This window comes from Dermochelys coriacea, chromosome 4 (assembly GCF_009764565.3).
Source record: "Dermochelys coriacea isolate rDerCor1 chromosome 4, rDerCor1.pri.v4, whole genome shotgun sequence".
NCBI classification, from domain to species: domain Eukaryota; kingdom Metazoa; phylum Chordata; order Testudines; family Dermochelyidae; genus Dermochelys; species Dermochelys coriacea.
Window position 1 is genome coordinate 99346183 of NC_050071.1, and position 24525 is coordinate 99370707.

The window sequence follows — 24525 nt, forward strand, 5'->3', positions numbered from 1 at the left end:
TAGATCTACACGAGTTCGTCCTGCACCGCCCAGCTGGCACACAGGCAATGGAGCAGCCACTTTGTTTTTTCCCTGCAGTGCAGAAGTAGGCCTGTCGGTGAGCCATCACAGCAGGTAAAGCTTCTCAAGAGTGCTTTCAGGTCATACTGATGGTGCTACTAGGGCTGCAAGGGAAGCAGTATCCACTACCACCACCTCAGAGCAATGCAAATACTTGTTTTTAAATGGCAGGCAGCATATTTATTTCATAATCAAATACAAATTTGAGCCTCAAGGGCCACCCATTGGATGCCAGTGATATAATGCATGGCTTATTGGTAGTAAGTTGCCCTCTTTGTATTGTATGTTGTGGAGGGTGCAAAACCAGTTTTGCTTATTCCATTTCTGAATCAAACCCTTGTCAAAGTAGGCACATTTATCTAGCTCTCCTTTAGATTCTCTGTATGGAGTATGGAATGTAGACACACTAATACCTCCTACTTTATTTTATTTGAGAACTAGGACAGTTTAGTAGAGGTACCAATACAATGGACCCAAGTGAAATGGGGGGGGGGGAAATCTTACTTTTAATATTTATGAAGTACACACTTCTGATTTCAATTTTAAATTGGATAGAAAGTTAGTAAAACCAATCCTATTAAAAATACGTTGCATAATACTTCTGATGTTGCTAGTTGGGTTAAATATCTCAAGCTAGTAAGAGCAATTCTAAATACAAATATCCACTAATCATTTCAAGAAGGAAGTTCTGAAGTTCCACCCAAATTCCAGAGTTAAGATGTCCGATGGTTAAGACTTTTCATCTTGCTTTAAAAAAGTTGGTCCACTGGAACGACAGAGAATGTGATGAACAATTCTAGGTTCCTAAAAGTTAAATACTTTAATAGATTGACATCTCAATATATTTAGCAAGATGTCACCACATATTAAACTTAGATAGAAATGATCGACAGTTAATATATACTATTTAAAATGATTCATAGTTTAACTTGCAACCTGATCTTTACATGAAATCGTGTTTATCATTTTCCCCCTCACTCACCAATGTTTCCAAAGAAATTGTTAGAATCATGTAAAGGTAAACCAAAAAACTTGCTGTCATTATTCAAATGACTAATATTGGTATTAAGTGTTCCTATTTTGCTTGACATTTGTCACCTACAGGGATGCAGAATAAGCAGCACTTTCCCCATTTCTGAATTGTTACCGCTCATAGAAAGCAATTTCATATAAAGCAGCATTTGAGCTTCCTTTTACCAGCCCCCATTAGGCTGACAATTATGATTTTTATAAACCATGGCAGTTCTGTGACATGGCAGAGATGATTCAGAATTCATTTTAGCATCAACCTACCCGTCTAGTTTTAAAATGAAATTTTCTATTCAATTTTTTTTTTTTAATTTCCTCTGTTGCTTCTTAAAGCACAGCTGACTGAACTGGGGCATTCATGTGCTCACCAGCTGTGCACAAAATGTTCAACGCAAGTGCATACAATGTAGGCATGTGAAAAATCCAGAGCCATTTTTAGAAAAAATGGGCTGGATTATAATTTTGATGATCCGCTTCCATATGCCATGGTCATAAATAATGACACTTTTCAACAAGATGGTAGCTGAAAATTGTAAGCTCAGACAACCATTTAATTTCATTGTTGCCATGTGAACTTTTAGACCACTGAACAAAACTTGCTAAAATTACTTTTAAAATTAAGTATGCTCAGATATATGTACAGAAGGTTGTAGAAAGAAGGCATGTTTCAACATGTCACATTCTACTGATTAGCAATTAGCTATACAACTTTTGAGCTCACCCCCTAGGGATTTCAATTATCTATTGTAGTTGTTACTTTACGTGCATTTTGACATTCAGAATTTAATAGCTGGACTGAAACAACTACATAATAGAGACTCTTCAGCAAAATATCCCCCTCCTATTTCCATAATAGCCAAGAAAAGGGTATTAATTATAAATGTTCCCTAAAGGTAAGTAGTGGCCTGCATGGATATATCCTGGCATCTAAGTGTGTGAATCAACTTATTTAGGAATGTTTACCACTAGAGCAATATAATCTCAAACTCTGAAGAAATAACTATGAACCAGATACAGAAGTCCATTTTCAAATCCATGGTCGAGGATGCTTAACCATAGTTGAAGGTAAAGTTTCTTTTGGTTTGACCAATTTTTTTGAAGGTATAAATAAGTCAGGTGCTGAGCTCTTTACTCCAATCCAGTGATAGTAATAATGTTGAGCTGAAATTTGAGATTTGTTCCCTTGTGGATTGAAATATGGCACCATTACTGGAGGCAGAACTATCTCCACAGGTTTCAATACAACCATTTTATCTTCTACCCGTGGCTTTCTAATGTGTGTCCGTCTCTCAAACACCTTACTCATAGATGACAGATTGGGTGTGTTCTTCAGCATTCCTGGCAGGGATGAGTTTGAGATGGGTTTGGTAATTTTCTTCAACTGAATGGAACTGTTTGTTTGGTTCACATTTTTTTGTGGCCCACTAACTGCTTTAATTGGTGAAACTTCAGAATTAGTATTAATCATTTCTCGGTTCAGGAACTCTATAATATTTGTTTGTACCCTGGTATCTTTAGGAACTTTTCTTTGCTGTGTTACTTTTGATTTTTTCTTCCTCTTCTCTTCTCTCTTTGATGATTTTCCTATATCAAGACCTTCTAGTAGTCCCTTTGCTGCAGCACGAGCCAAAATGTCTTTTACAGACATTACTTCAGCTGGATCCCTCTGAAATTAAAGAAATGTTAGTGGAGCTAAACTACACCATCAAGTTATGCACTCTATTTTAATCCCTTAGGATACACCTGCACTTTAAAATACCTGGCAATGAGTCTCAATGCCTGGGTGTGATGGGGTGTATCAATCCCACTGGCAATACAGGGGTTAATAAAAGGCTTTGAGCTCAAGGGGCCACACCCCCTCACCTTTGCTGGGCATGGTCCCAGTGAAGAGAGCATACAAAAGAAAGCCATTCAGCTCCGTCTGGGCTGGCTAAGGAGGACAGCAGTCATATGATGCTGGCTCCTACCAGGAAGCTGCCAGGACTCCAGACCGCCAAGGCAGAGCACCCTGACCACACTGCAGGGACCGAAAGGGATGACGAGCTGCTACCAGTGGAGAGATGCCGGAGCCAGAGCAAAGGGTAGGAAGTGACCCAGCGGATGCACTCAGGGATACAGAGACCTGAATCCTGCAACAGAGTAACTGGTTTCAAAGGGCTCTGTGTGAGAACCTGGTGGAGTAGGGTGGGCCTAGTTTCCCCTCCCCTGCTGCCAGAGTGGCTCCTTGGGCTCTTGGCACTAGAGAGGGAGGCTCTCACTGCTTACTCCTGACAGAGGAAGCACCCTCCTAGACTTCCACTACTGGGTGCTACTGGACCCCCACTGTCCCCTTGACACTGGGTCTACAGGCTCGAGCTTGTGCTATAGCACTAAAAGTAACAGGATTGACTTGGCTCTGAAGTCCACCCCCCCATCCCCTGCTTCAAGCCCAAACCCCTCTACAGTGCTAAGCACACCTATGGCGCAAACTCAAGTCTGTAGCCCAGGTTCTTGAAACTTGCTGCTGTGAGTTTTTAAATGTATAGATGTACCTTTCAATCCCTTCCAGCTATTGTCAAGCTCTGTGTATATTCTAGAAAAAAAATGCAAACATCTTGAAAGCAACAGCTGCATTTTATTAAAGGATGTTGACGTTACTGCAGAATCAAGGGTGTCTATAGTCTAGTCTAGAGGGGAATGGAATTCCAGACTTGTGTGTTTTATCTGCAGTTTCTACACTGACTTGCTGTGTATCAAGGCACTTAAGCACTACATGCTAGATTCACAAAGGAACTTCAGCATGGTGACAGAGTGGAACTTTTAGATGCCAAGAAAATCACTGGGATTCACCAGAGTTTGAGTTTGGTGTCTAACCTCCCAATACAATGAAGGGGGTGAGAGAATGAGAGTCACAAAAGACTGCAGGCTAGGTGGCTCCTTGCCTGAGCTAACCCCCTGGGAGACACCAAGCTGAGAGCAGGCCTCCTCCTTAGCAAGAACAGGAGAAAAGCCACCACTTCCCTCATAACTTTTAGCCCAGAGGCTAGAGTACTCACTTGGGATCTGAAACCCTCCCCTTCTACCTAAGCAAGAGAAGGGATTTGAACTGGGGTATGCCACCTCTCAGGTGAGTGCCTTAAGGAGCGGGCTATAAGCCATTCTGATGTGGGGCTCTCTCTCTCGCCTGCTGCAGCTGTTCCACTGTGGCTGTATAATTTAAAAAGAAATCAGTGGAGCAGGGGGATTGGATCTCCCACCTCCCCGAGTGCTCCAACTACCAGGCTCATGTTGAAACTATTCCACGCTGTGGTTAAATAATGAAACACTCATTTGTTCCCACCTTAGCCCCCAGGCCATTTCAGCAGAAGAATGCCTATCTTGCCCAGTTTGTGCACTACGCTGGGGGCTTAGGGATCTGGACACAAGGCATGGTTCTGGTGGGTGCATGTGCAGAGGCAGAAACAGGGGTGATCAGGAACTTTTACTGAAAATATTTAGGTATTGAGTGAATTTAGGTACATACAGGGGCAACTGGGATTTTGGCACCTAAAATTGGCAGTTAAGCTCCTATGCCCTTTTGCGAATCTAGGCCTATATTCCACCTATGTGTATAAAGAGAAAAATGCATCACCATTTATGAACACCAAATTAATTGTTTGCAAAGCACTTAGATCTTTGGGTGAAATATATATTGTAAAAAGTATTACTAGGAAGTTTGCCCACTATTAAATTCTTTAAGATATGAATTAAACTGTAAAGATAGATACACGGTTAGAAACACACCAGGGCTGGGAAGGAAACTGAGGACCAAAATACTTAAGAGTTCACTGTGAGATGTTTCAGCCTATTAGTCTGTCTGTCTAGCAGTCTCCCTCAGACAAATGGTGGGAGCTCCATCTGTGGCATAATCTAAAATTTGATTAATGATGTATTTGAATGGGGGGATTCTGCACTGGCAGGAAGTTATACTAGATGATTCAACAGGCTTTTCCCTTTGGAATTCTCTTGCCGTAATGGAACTCTTTGACATATCTATCATCCCAAGAGAGAGAAGCTGCTCACCACCCATGGTGTTGTCATAATTTGTAGGAAAATAGACTGACTGATCAAATCAATCTTATATTTAACTTCCACAATTAATAATCTTGAGTATTTTATCCCCCAAGAAAAGAGAAATGACAAGTTTTCCCCACTTACAAGCCACCTTAAAGGTGTCAGTTGTGGTCATCATTTTTCCAGCCTAGGGGAGCACTGCATTGATGTAAACAAAGCACTAGCATGAGGCCAACCATTCTTTAAACAATTTAAAAGCCTGAGACAGCAAACACTACATGTAGTGCTTATTATGCCAATCTTATCCCAGGATAAGTCACAATGCGGGAGTGGGATGTAAGCTGGAAATTACTTTTAGCTTAATTACAATATAGAATGTATCTACAGCATGTTCTGTTTTAGTAGAAGCTGTATTGTGGATTTTTATCAGGTTCATATACTAGTGTGCATTTGTTTTGGAAGGAGAGCCTTTACCTCAAATGTGTCATTTGAAACAAAGGCATATTTCTAGATACAAAAATATTCAATTAGAAAAAAAAATTTTAAATTTCAAATGAAAAAAATATTCGGAAGGATAAAACTTTTGAACAGTTCATCAAAGCAAGCTCCTTCATTTTCTTGGCAAAGAAATCTAGAGTTGGAGACAGTGACTGTGTGTAAATGAGTAGTAAAATATATTTTGTACTGTAGACACCATTCAAAAGATTCTACTTGAAGCATCAAAACATATCCATGTAAAACAAATTACAGTAAATACTTTCTTAAAAACTGTTCAACTATCTTGGGGATTCAGTCCTCACTGGAAACTTTTTACTTTTTACTCCATGGTCACGTAGTGGGAGAAGATTCATCTGCTTCAATACTAGTGAGTCTTGGCAACATATATATAGCAGTGCTGTGATCTCTGCTGGGATTGATGTATACAGGCAGAACAGAATGATTGCCTTAACAGCCTCTCTGCTTAACACCAGTTTCAAATCAGCACGTTAAACATACCATGGTAACAGGGAAGTAAGGTCATAGGGAAAGAAGATGGTAACTGCATACCAACCCAATCCTCCCTAAAATGTGACAGTTAAAAACTGGATCAAGCAGTACAATAGATTTCATTTGTCACACAGACCCACCTCTTTGATACATAAACACTGAATAGAAAGCTTGTGAGCTTTCCAGCACATCCCTTCTATCTTAGCATAGTGCAATTTCAGAAGCTGGATCTTTCAGTTGCACTTGCCTCTAGAAAAATTGTTGCACTGATTGAAGAAACAAGCAATCTTTTGCCTAGTACAGTGCAACCAATGCTCAGAGACAAGTCCACTGTCCTGTCTGTATGATTATGGTGAAATCAGGTAATTTATGAACGTTCCCTTCTATTCATTTTTAAATTATATTTAAAAAACAAAGAGAAAATCATATATACGTCTTAAACAAGTACTTTTCCCAATGCATATTTTTTATGGCTTACCTGTCTTGCTAGAACAGCTAAAAAACAGCAATTGGAAATCTCTGAAGGTTCCATTTTGAAAAAAATATCAGAAGGGCCCTCTATTTCTGAGTTGCACCACAGAGAAGGACTAAGTCTGTAAATATTACAAACAAGACTTGCAATTTTAAAATGTAAATAAATAAGGAAACTAAAAATCAGCTGAGTACAGCACACAGACAAACTTTTCTTACTGACATGCATTACATTTTAGACACCCTATTACTCATTTAAAAATATAATTATGATTAAAACAAAAATTTACTGATAGAATTTTAAATAATTTATATTGTCTTTACCAACAACAAACCTGTGCTGAAATAAAACTTTTGAATGTTCACTATCACATTTTCATAAATTCACTGAAATTAGGTCAGATTATTAAACAAATCTCGTGCTTTGAGTATATCAAGACAGTGAAGATGTTGATCTGTATTAATACAGACACATTAATTCAAATGTATTAAATATATTTTTCTTTGTTAATGGGACAATATCAAATTATATGTTATAAAAATCTCCTTGCATGTGTAGCAAGAACATTTAAAAACTAAAAAATTTAAAATCTAGACCCTGATCCTCAGGTTCATTAAGCTGCTTTGAAATAGCTGCATAGAATATAGAGACAGTGGTATACTGACTCCTATGTCAACTTTCTCCTTGCAGATTCCAGGACCATTGGCAGCCAGTGTAAATTAGAGCAGCCATTAGACTGCTCAAACTTACACCGTGGTATGAGGCTGGTCTACTGGACCAAAAGCCACCTTTGTACCACCTCCTCCTCCTCCTCACCTGTGCCATGGGCTTCTCCAACCGGTGATCATCTAAGGAAAAGCACTTCAGTACAGAGCACTGGATTTGATACCAAAGAATATATGGAATCAATTCTCCAATACATGTACCTTTGAATAATGCTTAAGGTGGGCATGGTAGATCTAACAAAAGTAATACCACTGGAACTCCCTATAACATATTAACTGAGAGAAACTGAATAATTGTGCTACATATGCTGAAGCTAACCTAAACTTGGCATAGTAGTCTCTGAAGAGCCAAAAATGGAAATACACCAACTACTTAAGAGTCTTCATCTGAAAACAAATGGTCACAAAGCACACCCTAAAAGGAAACATGGGTTCAGATTCTGCATGCTGCTCAGAGCGAGTCAAGAGCACAGAGGAGACAGGTATATCACCTTTCCAACAATTCAGTCCTAAGGTGAGCACATGCTGGCCCAGAGTCCCACCACAAAACAGAGCAATCTGAAGGAAAGCCTCACTGAGGGACTCCCTAGGCACCCATATCTGCCAGGTTGAAGTCTACTTGCTGGAGGACACTGACAGATATAACAGACCAGAGAATCAAACCTATGGCACTTTCTGAACTAGTGGTTTCATGAACCCTTGAATCTTTTGTTTAAGAGGAAATCAAATACTGAGTAGAGTCAGGTTTCAGAGTAGCAGCCGTGTTAGTCTGTATTCGCAAAAAGAAAAGGAGTACTTGTGGCACCTTAGAGACTAACACATTTATTTGAGCATAAGCTTTCGTGAGCGCATCCGATGAAGTGAGCTGTAGCTCACGAAAGCTTATGCTCTAATAAATGTGTTAGTCTCTAAGGTGCCACAAGTACTCCTTTTTTTTTTTTTTTTTTTGAGTAAAGTCACTGTCTCTAGATCAATGATCTTCCCTAACCAGAAATCTTTGCAACTCTTCCTTTCACTTTTGTTCTCTGTGCAAATTTTCCAAAAGGAGAGAGTATTTTGCTCCTCAGCATAGACAAGATCAGAGTAGATTTAGCAACAGCACAGATATTGGACTGTTAAATTATTATAGCCTGTTCCCCTCCAGCCGCAAGTTCTCTCCCATCTGATCATAGGAGTTGGCAGTTCTGCAGCAGAATTTCTTGATGAATTCTGCACTCTTTGAAAGTGTGTATTTAAAAAAAAAAAATTATTAGAGTCACTATTTCTCAAGGAAAACAGCTCAAGAAAATGGTCATGAATAATACATTTTAATACATTTGGGTTTGAAAACTTTTCCAATTTATGAAAACAATCATAGTATATATTTTATTTAAGCTATGCCATTATTACTTTGCTCATGCAAATTACTAGGAGTTCATAACTATGCATTAAAACATGCAAAATATAGTTACCTATAAGGTCCTCAGGATATAATATTTTCCTTCTTCCAATAAAGGAAGCAGTGTTTCCAGAGTCAGTATTTTGAATTTTTCTTAATTATAAAGTAGTTAGGTGTGTGATATCCAAGGTGAGTTTTATCTGCCCCTTGCTTTCTTAGTATTAGGAAGCACCTTAAACTTGTGTAAAACACTTTTCTTTTGGCTGGTGTAATGGGTTCCAGAATATTTTAGGGAAAGAATTATCAGAGTGAGTTTGTTTTTTCTGACACTTAGGTCTCCTTTTGAAGATTTGCCACAATACTGCTTTATAGCAATGAACACTGTTACGGCTGTACGTGTCCAAGGTGATTCAAAAGACTGCTGGGTTTCAAAGTCCCTCTTTTTCCCACTTTGCAGACAAGAAGTGGCAGGACTTTATAGCTCTTCAAATCCCAAAGGAACAAAAACAATCTAAAGTCTTGAGGCCCATGTTGGTTTTTGGTCCATAGGTTTTTTGACATTGAACCTTTGGCTACTAATGTGGAATAGTTGTATATGGGCTCCCTTTCACGGGGGACATTTTTACAACGGGAAAATGTATTATGTTCTAACATGTCTTAATTAATATGTTGTAAAATACTCGGACAAGGATGGCTGTGTTAAAGTCATCTACGCTAGGGTTGGCCATGTTTAGCTAACAATTTCAATCACTATGGGCCCTGTCTAAACTGAATCCTAAGTACTACTGTACATTTTGCTACTTAACACGTTTTCTAATACTATATGTATGGCCGCTGTCAAGAGGCTCTTGGAGAGTGCCTAGATGATCAAGGGTGGAAATATGGAATCATTTTCATTCGCCTCTGGCAAAGTAGCATCCCCTGCCTTTTCTCCTAGGGCAAGTTTTGTATTTGCATTTATATACAAAACAAAAATAATTACTGTAATTATTTACATTTCTGTATTGTGATTTACTCCTTCAATTCACAAGTGGGTACAGAAATCTTTTTAACCATTATGGTAGCTGGAAAGGATAGTTTGTGTTCTAAACCTCCATTTGAAATACCTAGACTCCTTCAAAAAACAGCTCCAAAATCCAGGAGAGCTGACTGAGCCTGGATTCATCCTTAGAGTTTCATGACATTTTTCTATGGAGAGTCTCAGAAAAGACTTTAAAACACAGGTCCTCTCACCTATGTATGGACATTAAAGATTCCGTGACACTAAGTGGAAACTTGCCCCAACATCCTTGGCCAAAATTTCTCCTTCCGCACTTTCTGTGCAGCAGGGTATGCATACGATTATTCCTACTCTCAATTCCAATGCAGTGAACTAGAGTGGTGCCAAAAGTGTTTTGGTTTGTAAAGGGCTTTGCAATCCTTTTGTATGCTTTCGGTGTATGTAAACAAAGTAAAATACTACATGTGAAATAAACAATGTTAGTACAACTTCTGAGCACTGACTGCAGCAATATCTAAAGCCCACATTAGTGTTGAGATAGCAAGAAAAAACCTATTTTAAGAGTCTGCATGCATATCTGGAAACTGGGCATTTTTTTCCAAAGACGGCAGGGTTTGAACCTGTGTAACTTGGATGACTTTACACACTGATAGCAACTCTCATTTTTAAAAAATAATTGCTTTGTGGTGTTAAGCTATTTTTTCTTTGCTGTTTGATCTTCTAATTACTCTCTGACAAGTCTATGCCTAAGTTCCCTGGTCTCAAACCTGATTCAGTTTAGCCTAGTTTTCTCCCTGCTCCTGTTGGTAGTGAGTACAGTACTCCTATATCACCAGTCCAGTACCACATCATATCCATTCCAGTAATACTCTACTCCCCACTCTGCCAGAATGCTGATCAGAGAGTCACTGTGCAATCAGATCAGCAATCTGGAAGCAACACACTTTGCACTTCCACATCACCAGAAGGAAGGGCAGGTGGCAGAAAAATACTAAACATTGCCATGATGCAAAGGAAATTGAGAGGTCATGGTTTAGGATAGAAGCATGATTCTGAGGGGTAAAAATCCTAGCTAAAATATGGCCAACATTTGGTCTAAGTGTGAACAACAAATTGTACAATTTTTTGCCAACTTTTTGGATTACTAAAAAGAAATCTACTAAATCATATACAGTATTTGGCACTTTTCCTGGTCTCACCTCTAAACTGGTGTTAGACTACCCATACATACAACATACAATACACAACTTTGGGATTAAACCAAGGACAACTCTTGTCAGCAGATCTACTCCTTTTCATTGGACACTATATAGAATAAGGTAGATGATTAGTAAGGATTGTAATAGATTTGCTAGAGTAAAAGTAAGGGTAACGTTTGAAACCATGCTCTGAAGCTGATTTACAATACACAAAATCAAAAAATGGAATTCACAACTACTACATTTTAACTAATATACTGTATGTGTTCAAATCTCACCTATGGAGAGGATAGAATTTAGACTGTTTTCCTTTGAATCATCCTATCAGGGAGCAGGAGTCAGAGTGTCTCACTATGTCCTTGAGACAGGAAAAGGAAATCAGCGCCCTAAGCCTTCAGGAGTCTTATGAGCTTTGGGGATCTCAGGACATCTGCAGAAGCCTGGTTGCTTCCGAGCCTCATGGAAGCAGACCAGACAACTGGGTCCTATATTTTGAAATGGACATCTTGGAAGATAAAAATCAACTTGGCTTCCTAGCTAAGACGCAAGTTCATTAAACGTGACTGCCACATAAATTGGAATGCTTACTTATAGAGAACAGATAGAGTTATATTATTTATGATTTTAAGAGAGAAAGACGACAGCAGAAGCCACCTTTACTTAAATTACTCATCATTTAGATTTAAGAAATAATCTTCATAGGTCCATACAATAGACATCTATGGTAAATACTCAGCCAACACAACTGAGCAAAGTTAAAAATGGAAAAAAGTAACTAATGCCTTTCTATGTTTTTTAGTATTCCTCAGACAGGACTATTTATTCCTTACCTATAAGGCTGTGCTTTACTTCCTTCCACTCCAGATTCCAGTGCTTTGTTCAATACTTCATCATTTTCTTCTGGATAAACTGAACAAGTGCAGTAGACAATGGCTTGCACTTTATTAACTATAAACATGCAACAAAACATTTTTCTAGTTTACCATTTTTGGAATAAGGAAAGTAATTTCAAATTCAAAAATATAAGATATTTTAAAACATACTTCTGTTTCAATTGTTATAAAATCATTGGAAAGTTATCAAATGAATAGTGAATATGCAGAAATATTCAGTGAATGATCAGATCAGATGATATTAAATCATCCTTTCCAAATCTCTCCCCACAGGCAAGTTAGTACATTTCTAGTAATCTGTCCAATGTATTTTCAATTTTCAAAGCAACAGAGTTGCCAGCACATTTTCCAGCTATGCCACATTCTAATACATTTCATTTCCAGGAAGTTTTTATTGTTATTGAGATTACATTTTTCCTTTTCAAATGTCATCCTATTACATATAGTAATACCCACATGTGCCAACCTAAATAATTTCTGTCCAGTGCTTTTTTATTTAAATGTATTTTAAATATTTGCAGACTTGGGCACAAATCCAGGCCTGTGTGTGAGCTGTGCTCATGCTACTAAGAACAGAGGGGTGAGGGGAAAATGGGATAGATCAAAGAGGGAATTACAGTAGAACCTCAGAGTTACGAACGCTTTGGGAATGGAGGTTGCTCATAGCTCTGAAATGTTTGCAACTCTGAACAAAACATTATGGTTGCTCTTTCAAAAAATTTACAACTGAACATTCACTTATTACAGCTTTGAAACTTTACTATGCAGAAGAAAATTGCTACTTTTAACCATCTTAATTTAAATAAAACAAGCACAGAAACAGTTTCCTTATCTTGTCAATTTTTTTTTAAAAACTTTCCTTTTTTTAGTAGTTTACATTTAACACAGCACTGTACTGTACAGAATTTGCTTTTGGGGGAGGAGGGGGGGCATGGCGCAGCTCTGCTGTCTGATTGGTTCCAAATGAGGTGTGTGGTTGACCAAGCAGTTGGTAACTCTGGTGATTGTAACTCTGAGGTTCTACTGTAATCCACTTCCCAATCCTGGGGCCATGACTAAGCCTCCAGGCAAGTTCCCAACATAATGACTGTAGCCTCAAAGCTGTTATACTATGGGCTTGCGATCAGCAGCCCCTAAAGGCTAGTCTGGGGAACACTAGAACATAGGGATCCCCTGTTCATGCCTCCTGCCACGGGGACAGGAAGGGTGGAAGTGCAGGTAGTGCTAGAATGACCCTCTGCCACTTTGAGAAATCCCTGGCTGTCTAGGGGAATCTTTGTCAATGGTCATCTTTCTGCTGCCAGATTGGCACAAAGCAGCTGAAGCAGGTACCAGGATTTGGGCCTTAGTTCTTCCTTAGCCATCACATTGGCCAAACTGTACATATTTAGTCCTTCTAAGTTGTTCCATGTGAATCTGTCTCTCTACACTCTTTGTTTTTCTTCTCTGAACCTCCAATTCATGTTTCTGGGCATTATAGATCCCATGAATTGAAGTCTCTTCCAGGTGCTGTTGCACCAGAGCAACAAACAGAGACAGACATGCAATGTCTCGGCACGTATACCACAAAAACCATGGCTGCTGTATCACACTTCAAATGCACTCTTAATGTGTGGTTAATTATTACTGTTTATTATTTGTACTACCATGGCACCTAGGAGCCCTATGCTCAGGCTACATTTACAGTTTAGGTGGACATAGCTACAGTGCTCCGGGATGTGAAAAAAACTACACTCCAGAGCACCATTGCTATGCTGACCTAACCCCTGGTGTAAACACAGTTAGATCGATGGAAGAATAATTCCATCAACTTAGCTACCATCACATGGGGCGGTGGTGTTCTTACAGCAACAGAAAAACTCTTTCTATCCCCATAGGCTGCATCTAACACTATAGGGTTATGCTGGCATAGCCACGGCCCTGCAGCTACACTGCTATAGTCCCTGTAGCATAGGCCCTAGTCATGGGCACGGCCCCATTGTGCTACGCACTGTATGAATGAAGAACAAAAAAATGGTCCCTGCCCTGAAGTTCATCCCTAGGGCTCTTCTGCTTCAGGAGACCTTTCCTCCAACTAAATAATGTTTTGGATATTTTTCCAAAGTTTGAATATTTCCATATCCTTCAGATCTACAGTGCCCTCATTACTCTGTGCATGCAGTAATAGCCTGATCCTGCAAACACTTCTTGTGTATGTAACTTTCCTCACATGACTAGTCTCATTGTACTTAAAAAGTTATTTCCATGCCTAAATGTCTACAGGATTGCCACACTACTGTGGGGAAGCAGTAAACTGCTACATACAACATATGCTTCTGTTTACCAACTTCTGAGCCTTTTTTAGTTGCTCTTGATTCTTTGGCCCAGATCCTCAAAGGCATTTGAGGCACCTAAGTCACACTGATTTCAATGGGAGTTAGATGCCTAAATACTTCAAGATCTGGGGCTTCATCATTTTTATTTACTACTTTAGTTATTGCAAGTAATGCTTTTTCAAAAGCATTTAAGTCCCATTGAAAGTCACAGGGAATTAAGTGCCTTTGAAAATTTTATCCTATAATTATATGTCACTTTACTACTGCAGCTGGTAACAGGGAAAGGATCCTAATCTTACTGGCTGCTTTAGCAGCTTTTACGTTCTTCTTTAACATCGGCGCTTGAAACAGGTAAGGAGGAAGGACTTAGTACCAATGTTGAGAGAAGGAAACTGAGGTAATAAATTTATTCACAGTAGACTATATGAGGTGGACATTACTTTGAGGACATGGTATACATTTACTGTTGAAGATTTAAAGTAAGAAATGCCTATTTTTGTAATACACTGAATCAAATTATGGTCATGTTTTCACAAACTTGAGAGAAAACAGACTTACATCGCATTGCATGCATTAACTCCTGAAGCTGCCTCTCAGCAAGAATATGGAGTTTATTTTCAGCTACAGATCCTTGAGAAAGGTCTCTCAGCAATCCTGCATCTGAATGTAAAGTTGTTAAAACAATAGTCAAATTCATTTTTACATTTAAATCTCATGTTCAAATTTTATAATCAATTTGTTTTCACTGAAAATTCTCTATTAACAGACCTGATTACTGTTGATGTAGTGAAAACAGATCACATGAACTGCAAAGTGCAAGGGTGGCTATCTGATTACTTTTTCCCTCCTAGTTATTCACTTTATATTTAAAATGTTACTACCTATGTTATTTCTCAGTATTTAAAGAAGATTTTATACAGTAAATCCACTTAAATCACTTAAACATTTAGTCCATAAGAGGATATGGTCAACTGAAAATCAAATGCTTGACAATATCTTAAATCTTGAAACAAGTGTTTTATTTGTGACATATTTCTTTTGTGAAATAGACAACATACAGTGAAAGCTCAATTAGAATAATGCTCAACTTCATAAACCTATTTAATTAACTTGAAACTATTCTTAGAGATTTCTAACTGGTTTTTGAATCCTGTAGAATCAAGAGCATTACCACAATGCTTGTTTCCTTCTTGGACATCTTGAATTTTCAAATGCAAATCAGAACGAAGCAAAAAATCTTTTCATTTGTTTGGCTTCTCTGGTTAAATGTCTCTCTCATTATACATTGAATCCAGCAAAACACTGAGCACACCCTTAACTCCCACTAAAGAGGGATCTTGTGCCACAAAGATTGGCCCTGAACCAAAAAGTCTGAAAAAATAATGAAATTCTTTAGTCACAGTTAAGCATCACCATATTTTGTTTTGTCGCAAATGTAGTGACGTATTGTGACATACACATTGTGAAAAGTAAAAAATTGAAAATGAACTGAAAAAATCCAAACCCACAGACAAAAATTAGGATATATTTAAATCTGAAAGTACTCCCTGTCTGAGGTAATAACCTCAACTAAGTAAACTCAAAGTTGAAGATTTCATATCCCACCAAATGGTTATTATTGAGCTAACAGAAACAGAAAGCACTCTATTATACTGAAATGTGTCTACATCCCCTCTAGGCTTCTTTTCTATTCCTCCTCATCCCATAAGCAAGTTTTAATCCTCACTTCTGCTAGGAGATATTTAATTTCAAATTGTATTAATTTTGACTCCTTAGTTCCCTGTCCCCTTTCAAAAAGTATTAGTAATTCACCGAGCTAGTAATTCCCCACTGAATGGGGAATATGAAGAACTCTCCCACTGGAAGGAAGAACAGGAGGAGAACGTAACCAGCGAGGTCCTAAGTGCAGATCAGAAAAGAGTTTGAAAAATGTGAGCAACTTCATTTGTCAGCAGCACTTCACACATTATACTGAGTTTTCTAGCCTTTATTTTTGTCACAGTCTAAATGTTAAAAGTTAGGTACTTCATATGATCTGTCAGAATAAGGTCCAGATTTAAATATTAGCTGATTCCATCTGATGAGTAATATGAAGTACTTCAAAGAACCCAGATTCTGTTTAAACACAGTATTGTTCAATTAGGTTTTCCTATATTTCTCATTGCTTTTTTTTTTTAAATTAGGGTGGTCATGTAATTAAGTGTTTCCTGTTTCATTTAAGATTTTTTTTCCCCCTTCTGCTAGTTTGTACTAGGAAAAAAAATTTCAGTGAATAGTAAATTTGCCAACAAATGCATTTTTCAGGACACAAACTATTTGCAAATTCAAGTCAAATTTGGCAAATAGTTTCTGCCAAAAAATTTTTCGAAAGTATCAGAACAGTTTGTTTTGACATTTTTGAAGTAAACGTTTTGACATTTCATTTAGAAAATGTTGTTATGAATTGACATTCCAAACCTTCAACCTAAACAAAGTTTAGGTTTTGAGTTTCAGTGAGGGGGGGGAAATCAGTTTCAGTGTGTTTTGGTTTGGCCCTTGAACCAAAAAATCAATTATTCATTCAGCCCTTCTGCTGATCTCAAAAGTTGTAAACCTCCTTTTAATAATTTTTTGTAAGCTAGCCAATTTTGATATAATAAACAAAGATGAATTCTCCACTTCATGTCATAAGTGCAATACCAGCTGGACTCGTTAAGAAAAGAAGTTTCTTTTTCATGTCCATGTCCTGAATAAATAGGGATAAGATTTTATCAAAGCACAGTCACAGTAAAAAAATAGGTAATTTCCTGCTCTGGTCATAGTATCATAGAAACTTAGGGCTGCAAGGGACCTTGAGAAGTCATCTAGTCCAGCCCACTGAGCTGTGGCAGGACCAAGTAAACCTAGACCATCTCTGACAGGTGTTTGTCCAACTTGTTTTTTAAAACTTCCAATGATGGGTACCCCACAATCTCTCTTGAAAGCCTATTCCAGAGCTTAACTACCTTATAGTTAGAAAGGTTTTCCTAATATCTAACCTAAATCTCCCTTGCTGTAGATTAAGCCCATTACTTCTTGTCCTATCTTTAGTGGATGGCAACCTTGTGGACACTGCTGCTGCATATTCACCCTTCATTAGTTTGTTTTGATCTAGTCTTCTTTGAAACAAGATTAGATCAAAGCAAACAACCTGTTAATCAGTGCTCAAATTATATGGGGGATTGAGGGGACAGGGCTGCCCTTCCACTCCGACTCCCCTCCACCACACAGACCCCTCTTCCCAGTGCAGAGCTCCTAGGAAAGGCAGGACTGGGTCTCTACCCTCTTCATCCCCCAGGTTCCCTGCAGTGACAGCTCTCGTTTTCTGCCTTCTTTCCCCCTTGCAGGTTCCTGGGCCCTCTACTTCCCAGTCCCTTCTGCCCCCAACCTGCCTGATCCTCAACCCTTCTCTTTCACCAGCTTCCCCAATCTGCCTCTCCCTTCTCTCTCCCCAGCCTATTGCTGGAGAAGGAATGGTCAGGATGGGACACAATAGGCTTAAACCAATTTCTGCCAAGCAAAGGGGCACTGCCCTTCACTTTCTGATTAGATGAAGGCCCTTCTCCACAGTGGGATGTCAGAGCCTAGGATGTGCCAATGAAGTGCTAAGCCTGGGCAGCAGGTCCCAGTACCAGGAGAGTGTGTAAGGAATCAGGGGAGCTAAGGAAACAGGGCGGAGAATGAGAGCTGTCATCACAGAGGACATTGGGGGAGGGGGCAAAGACAGCCCTGTCCCTTTCAGGAGCTCTGTACTAGGGAGAGGGAGGTCTGTGGGGATGGGGGGAGTTAGTGGAAGTTGGAGGAGAGGAGTTGCTAGGGGAGGCAGATGGGGTTTTAGATGCAGAAGTGGAGCGAGGGGTGGTTGGGTGGGTGCAGAAATCTGAAGGAGGGCCAGGGAGGCAGGGGCAAGGGCAAAACGCAGACAGGAGTGTAGAGGTGATGGGGAAGAGGAGGCAGCTGCTTATCAAAGCCAACTAATGAACTGTTCATGTGGACCCTGCTGTCCTGCATCAACAGTTTGCTTTGATCTAGTCCCCTTTCAAAGAGGACTAGATCAAAGCAAACTAGCAAACTGGGTCCATATAAATGTCAAAATTCACAGTTCTGTGACAATTGCGACCATAGTAACAGAATCATATCCCTATTATTAAGGAAATGAGGGGAATGAGTATATTACTGACCCCGAAGTGAAAATTGTTGGTCACATGCTGTATATATATTATTGTAAAACAACAAGATTAATACTGAAACAAAATCAGGATATTAAAAGTAATTATGTTTCTATAATTAGGGATAAACTTTGACCCAACATTAAAACATCTTAAATATATGGCTTAGGAAAACAACATACCTCTATAGAGTAGCTGTTCTACCTAATTTATCAAAGTACTAAATATAGTAGGAGACATTTTAGAGGCGTTTATTTAGCCAGTATGAAGTGCAGCTACGATAACACAGCTGTTGGAAACTGACTCTTTGCAATTCATGACTAATCTTGCACTCTAATTATCCAAAATTAAGATAGTCTGAAGTTCCACAATTCAAAAATTTCACAATTCCTAATTTTCAGATTTGACCCCCATCCAGTAATCAGCATTCATCTGTCTTTGCAATTTTAATTGGGTAACCGTCCCATTGTATTTATATGGTATTTTGCAATTATACATGTAGGAGTATTCAAAGTATTATTCATAGAATCTATATTTTTGTTAGCTGAAATTAAAGAGAGAATTTGAATAATACTATTATTCGTATCATTGTAGTGCCTGTAGCCTCCAAGTGAAGAAATAGGACATTTGTCTTAGACATTGCACAAACAACAAAATTGTCCCTGCCACACTAACAAGTTAAACTTAAAAGAAAACAAAAACACAATTGGTTAATTATACTGTAGTATCAAAATTACCTTCATGTTCATTTAGAATAAATTCTATTGGATTACTAACACCCAATCCTGAGCACCGAGGTAGCAGCAGAATAACTTTAGCCTTTTGCAGTCTTTGATCTGTTGGTTCAATATCAGTAAAATCCTCATGTAGTAGCTCAATGTCTGAGAAACAAGGAAACACTGAGCTTAATATGAAAGCAATCCAGTAAAATTTTAATCTAATAAAGCAAAAATCACATTGGCATTATGCTAATTTTACCTAAAACAGTTTGTGTCTACCATTAAAATATGAATGCTTATCATTAAAATGCAGTTACTTACAAGTTACTAGATTTTTCATATTCTATTATCTCTACAAGGGCCTGGATGGGCCCCCTGTAGGGAACAGTGTCATATAATTTAAGGCCACAATGAACCACCATCTTATCTAGTCTGACTGTCTTCCTACTATAGGCCACAAATACTACCCAGCACTCACACACTGAACCCAGCAACTCAAATTAGACCAAGGATTTACAGGTTTCAGGAGACTGAAGTATTATGTTTAACTTTAGGCAGAGAATAGGACGGACTGAGAGACACCAATGCCCGAGGCCCCCGCAATGGCAGGGACTTGATTAAGCGAGGTTACCCAGATGATACTGGGAAGCAACCCAGGATGCAGAGGAAGAGGAAAACACCACAAGGTCACCACCAATATGACGTGGGGGAAATTCCATCCTAACCCCATATATGGCGATCAGTGAGATCTTGAGCACGTTAGCAAGAACCAGCCAGCCAAGCAACTGAGAGAGAGAATGCCTGGTACCATCTCAGCCCTCCTCATCCACTGTCCCATCTCTAGCTGTTGCCATCTCTGATGTTTCAGAGGAAGGAAAGAAACAAAAAAACCACCTACACAGCATACTTTGGAGGGGAGGGGGTTTAATGTCCCTTCCTGATTCCTTGAGGTGAGCAGCTGAAAGCCCTGAAGTGTGAGATTTAGGAACACTAAACAGGACCCTCAGGACTGCTGGGTCCTGCTGCCCACAAGGAACTGCTTCATATAATCGCACTCATAATTTGTCCAGCTCTCTCTCTCAAAACTAGTTTAGCTGTTTGCTCCCACAACTCCTATTGGGAAGCTGTTCTCATTTCCAGCCTGAAGTTGTTCATGGCCAGTTTACAGCCATTTGTTCTTGTGCCAACACTGTCCTTTAGCTTAAATAGTTCTTCAGCCCCCATGATGTATATTTATAGAGAGTAATCATATCCCCTCTCAGCCTTTGCTTTGCTAGGCCAAACAAGCCAACAGGCAAAGGAGAGAGAGAAAAAAGGCACTAATGGCACCTGGGAGTGTGAGGAGGGAGGGGCCAACTATCACCTGAAACAGAGTAGAGATGGACAGAGAGAGAAGAGGAGAAGGGAAGGAGTTGGAAGAAGGGACAGAAGGATATAGATGGGGAGACAGGCAGGGAGAGAGAATGGAGCAGAGGACAGAATCAAGACAAAGGGAGGGGGAAAAGAAAAAATGGAAATTCTCTCCTCATGTGGCCTGCTTTGAGCATTATTTCAGTTGCATTTTGTGTTTCTCTGTACAGGCCAAGTATAATCTCTGAAGAGTTGACTAAGAATTGGGAATCTCATGCATGCTTGTACTTTAAAAAAAAAAATTGAACTGTAAAATATTTGATGTCCTTCATTTCAAGGTGTGTTGTTCCTCACTGCCCCTCCTTTCAGAGTCCAGGTGTTAAGAGGTATACCCTCGCAGGAGGCTCTGCCTTGCAAGGCAGCTGTATTGGGGGGGTTAGGTTAAGTCCCAATAGGGGTTTTTAGAGACATAGCTAAGATTGCCTCTCTGAGCAGAGCATACGAGATGCAGCACCAGATTGCAAAGACTCCAACTACAGGCAGTACATCACATTGCACCAAAGTTTTCAAGTGATCTAGGGGTAATGTTACTGGACTCTAAAAGGAATGTCCTATCCCTCTTATCCCTCAAGAGAGATCTTGTGAAATGAGGCTTTGAGGGTGCAAACGGGGAATTTTCTGTACAAGTCTCTCTCTCTCTCTCTCTCTCCTGCCACACAAAAAAAACCTCACTCTTATTTGATAAAATTGGTGAGGAGCGGGATTTACTAGACTTGTCACTTAATTTCAGTTGCAGCAACAGAATTTTTCATGGGATTATGACAGAGCATGGGAACCTCTAATTGACTTAATTCCTTAAAAACAAACAAAAAAACAATACAAATATGTATCTAACCCTGCCCTGATGGTGCTTGAATGAGAATACTGACAGACATTTTTAAATATCTGAAGGATTTTTTCTAAATACATATTGTACCAGAAACATTTTAAAAACATTTTCGCTCAACTAAAGAGTAAGCTTTAAAATGTGGTAGAATTACCTAGGATCTGGAAACAACTGTATTATTAAATAAATGCTTAACACATACTTCCACATTCCATGCGTGTGAACAGCTCCTTCAGTTCAACTTCCTTTGCCTGTGATTTTACACCACATACAAATACTTTGGATGTGCTCTGATTTGACAACACTGACATGTGGGCAGCAGTCAGCCATGAACCCGTATGAGCTACTATGATGTCACCATCCATGTTCAATAAGGCCTTCACAGAATGTACAGCGAGGCTGCGAGACTTATCCTAAAAGATAGTACATGATGCCAGTTAAATAATTAAATATGGCTAATTAATAATTGGTAGATTTAGGTTGTTGAATTTTAGCTTCAGATTAATTTGGTTACTCCAAGTACTGTACTCTTTCCAACTAGACAGGTGAGTTCAGTTCCTCTTACCAATGAGTGGAGAAAGAAAAAAAAAAATCTTTATGTTGAAGTCTGGATGGCTTAGATTTAAAGACTAAAATACAAATCTCACTGATTCTAAATTTTAAAAAATGATAGATCATCATTCCAACTCCAATACACACAAAAAGGTTGAGCTGTCAGTTGGCACAGAAGAACGGGAGAAGGTATGTCTGTTATCCCTTGCAAGGGGGAACTCAACCATTTCAAATGCCTGAAGTCAGGCTGCTACATCAAGTCTACAATGACAAAGAAAAATGCAAGGATGTTCACATGGCTGTCTTACACAGTTCTAGGGGGAAAATTCTCTCACATAGTCAAATAGTAGAGCTATGGAGTAAACCTTGATTGAAAGGGAACATAAGCTCTTGGCAACAAAGCTTCCTTGTACAGATTTGAACCCAAAAAGACTGCAAAGCCTCACAAGACCTCCAAAAAGAAAAAACAGATTATCTCAAAATCAGAGGTAGGTGGGCAAAGATGTACACCCTCATCAAGCTCAACCATTACCTCGTCCAATTTGAGGTTGGGGCATACCTCTTTTACTGTGGAAAAGGACCTGTTTTATTAATATGTCATGGAGGCAAAGGGAACCTTGTTTTCTGATGACTCTGGGAAATAGTACTGTTCACCCAATATGCCTTTTTTAGCAATGACCTGGGATGACATCAGAATCCTCTTTCAAATTTGATCATCAGTGCAATGTACACTAAGCTTCCCCTTTCAGAGGTGAATCCTCACATCACTACAGTATACTGATGGCCTAGTATAAAGCTAGAACGAAGACAGGTAGAGAACATGTTACAAGTGTTGTGCTGAATTTGCCTGTGACAAACAATTTTAAATAAACCTATACAGTAGCTTTGCAGGAGGTGAAGAAGAGTTTCATTGCCTCCATTATAGCATCTGCAAAGTTCTAATGAGCAGATCTGTTCTGGATGTTGAACAACGTCGTTAATCTGCATCATATCAATAACAGAGATGAATTTTTCCCAGGAGAAGTTATTTTGCTGATAAAATCATTTAGATTAGGATCATGCTTTGGATACTTTTGTCAGAGGACCATGTGTCAGGGGACTCAGACTATTACTATAGTTGAACATCAGTATCTCATTTAGACAGGGTAGTCTAATTCTGTAGCTGTCTTATTTAATAAGCATATGCGGCCTTTACGAGCGTTATAAATACAGAGCCAAGATTTTCAAAAGTGACTAGCGAGCAGGCCCTTTCAAGGTTCTCAAGCTGTGCATTCAAAGTCACTCATCACTTTTGAAAATCTTGACTATAGGTCCTGTAGTCTTCAGTACTAAGGCCTTAGGTGCTGTGGAGAGCCAAGGAAAAGGTCCCCCACATGCATCTGATCATGTGGACTTTTATAAAGTACTTATTGCTATTTCAAACAAAAAGGCTGATTTAGTGCAGGAACAGGATAGCAGCAGAGCTGTTGTATAGGGGCCTCACATCATCTATGTACTGTTGTAGGGATCTCTGCACCAGCTTTGAATAGGCTGGCATGGAGCTGATGCTGAGGGCAAACCAGGGGAAAAGCCACTGGAGTTTCTGAAGCTTCAGTGGCTAGGAACTGCTATGCATGCATTATGGAGAGGGAGCAGCCACTATCTCAGCCTAGGGATGTAACTGCTGCAGAGATGTCAAAAACATTAAGATACCATTATTTACCAACTAGAGAATTTTTTTTTCAAAAGTGCCTAAGTGACATAGGAGCTTAAATCCCTTTTTCAAAGACAAAAGGTCCTGTCTCATTTAGAAACGGGACTCTTATGCTTTTGAAAATTTTACCCATAGTCTCTATTAAAAAAAGTTTTATAATAAAAATCTCAACTCAGACATCATACTGATTGCATTGGAGCTATCACTTTGAGTTACATTTGCAGTTGAGAATCTTAATGCTTCCTAAGCTCTTCACTATAAAAAAATTATCTGTAGTATAATACTTCTGTCAGGTGGAATCGGAAGCAACAAGGGCTAGGTTCAATATCTAGGATTTCCTCTTAACAATACAAAACAGAACCGGCTCAAGTCCCCACCCAGTAATTTGGGAAAAACTTACGACCACCCCAGAAACTTCTAAGAGACAATACTTCCCCATTCACAAACATTGAGTCTGTGTATAACAAAAGAGATCCAAGCATTAGTTTGGGACAACACCACAAACACATTCAAAAGCATGCAGACATAAGCAAAAACCAACTCCCCCATGTGTGTTGGGCAGTGTTCTTTGCCTCAGTTTCCCACCTTACAGTGGGAAAATCTGACAAACAAATGTCTCTTTAACACACCATTGCTCTCTCCCTCTGCTGCACCCCATTCACAGTTGGCTGTCCTTTGTTAGTGACAACTAAGAGCTCGTTGAGGTGTTCAGAAAGGAAGGAGGGAGCAATGTCTCTGTGGCCATTTGATGCCTCTGCAACTGGCTGTTTGCCAGTGCATCCACTGCTATTCTCTGCTGCTGATCCTATACTGCTACTGCTTTTCTTTGCTGTGCTGGTTGCATGCTGTCACTATTGGACACTTAATGCCACTTCTGCGATGCCATGTTCTGAGGTTCCACGAATTAACACAGGTCTTTAGTACTTTCACTGGGTAGCAGGGAACCTCATTGCCAGTACAGCCCTTGCATGGTCTTTCCTTTCATCACTGTCCCTACCCCATAGACCTTCTCAGGGATTCAGCTCTAGTAATCATTGAACAGAAACGA

General features: G+C 39.3%; 1 protein-coding gene and 1 long non-coding RNA gene across 13 annotated transcripts in view; one reads left to right on the forward strand and one right to left on the reverse strand.

Annotated features, from left to right (window-relative positions):
- Nucleotides 1–861: 861 nt before the first annotated feature.
- NSUN7 (NOP2/Sun RNA methyltransferase family member 7) overlaps nucleotides 862–24525 on the reverse strand; it is a 64029-nt gene continuing 40365 nt past the window's right edge. For 7 of the 12 annotated variants that reach the window (XM_038400801.2, XM_038400805.2, XM_038400804.2 and 4 more), the window contains 6 exons: nucleotides 21435–21645; nucleotides 19015–19158; nucleotides 14649–14750; nucleotides 11713–11830; nucleotides 6587–6701; nucleotides 862–2755 (listed from right to left, as the gene is read on the reverse strand). In XM_038400801.2, coding sequence (XP_038256729.1) covers nucleotides 2117–2755; nucleotides 6587–6701; nucleotides 11713–11830; nucleotides 14649–14750; nucleotides 19015–19158; nucleotides 21435–21645 — 1329 coding nt within the window. In that variant the 3' untranslated portion in view covers nucleotides 862–2116. Of the gene's footprint in view, nucleotides 2756–2824; nucleotides 3219–3620; nucleotides 3662–6586; nucleotides 6702–8259; nucleotides 8522–11712; nucleotides 11831–14648; nucleotides 14751–19014; nucleotides 19159–21434; nucleotides 21646–24525 lie in introns of those variants that run through there. The other 5 variants (XM_043513928.1, XM_043513930.1, XM_038400811.2 and 2 more) reach the window with 4 other exon arrangements.
- LOC122460059 lies at nucleotides 6694–8538 on the forward strand. The gene is made up of 2 exons (XR_006281117.1): nucleotides 6694–8044; nucleotides 8257–8538. It is a non-coding gene; the product is annotated as an uncharacterized LOC122460059 (long non-coding RNA).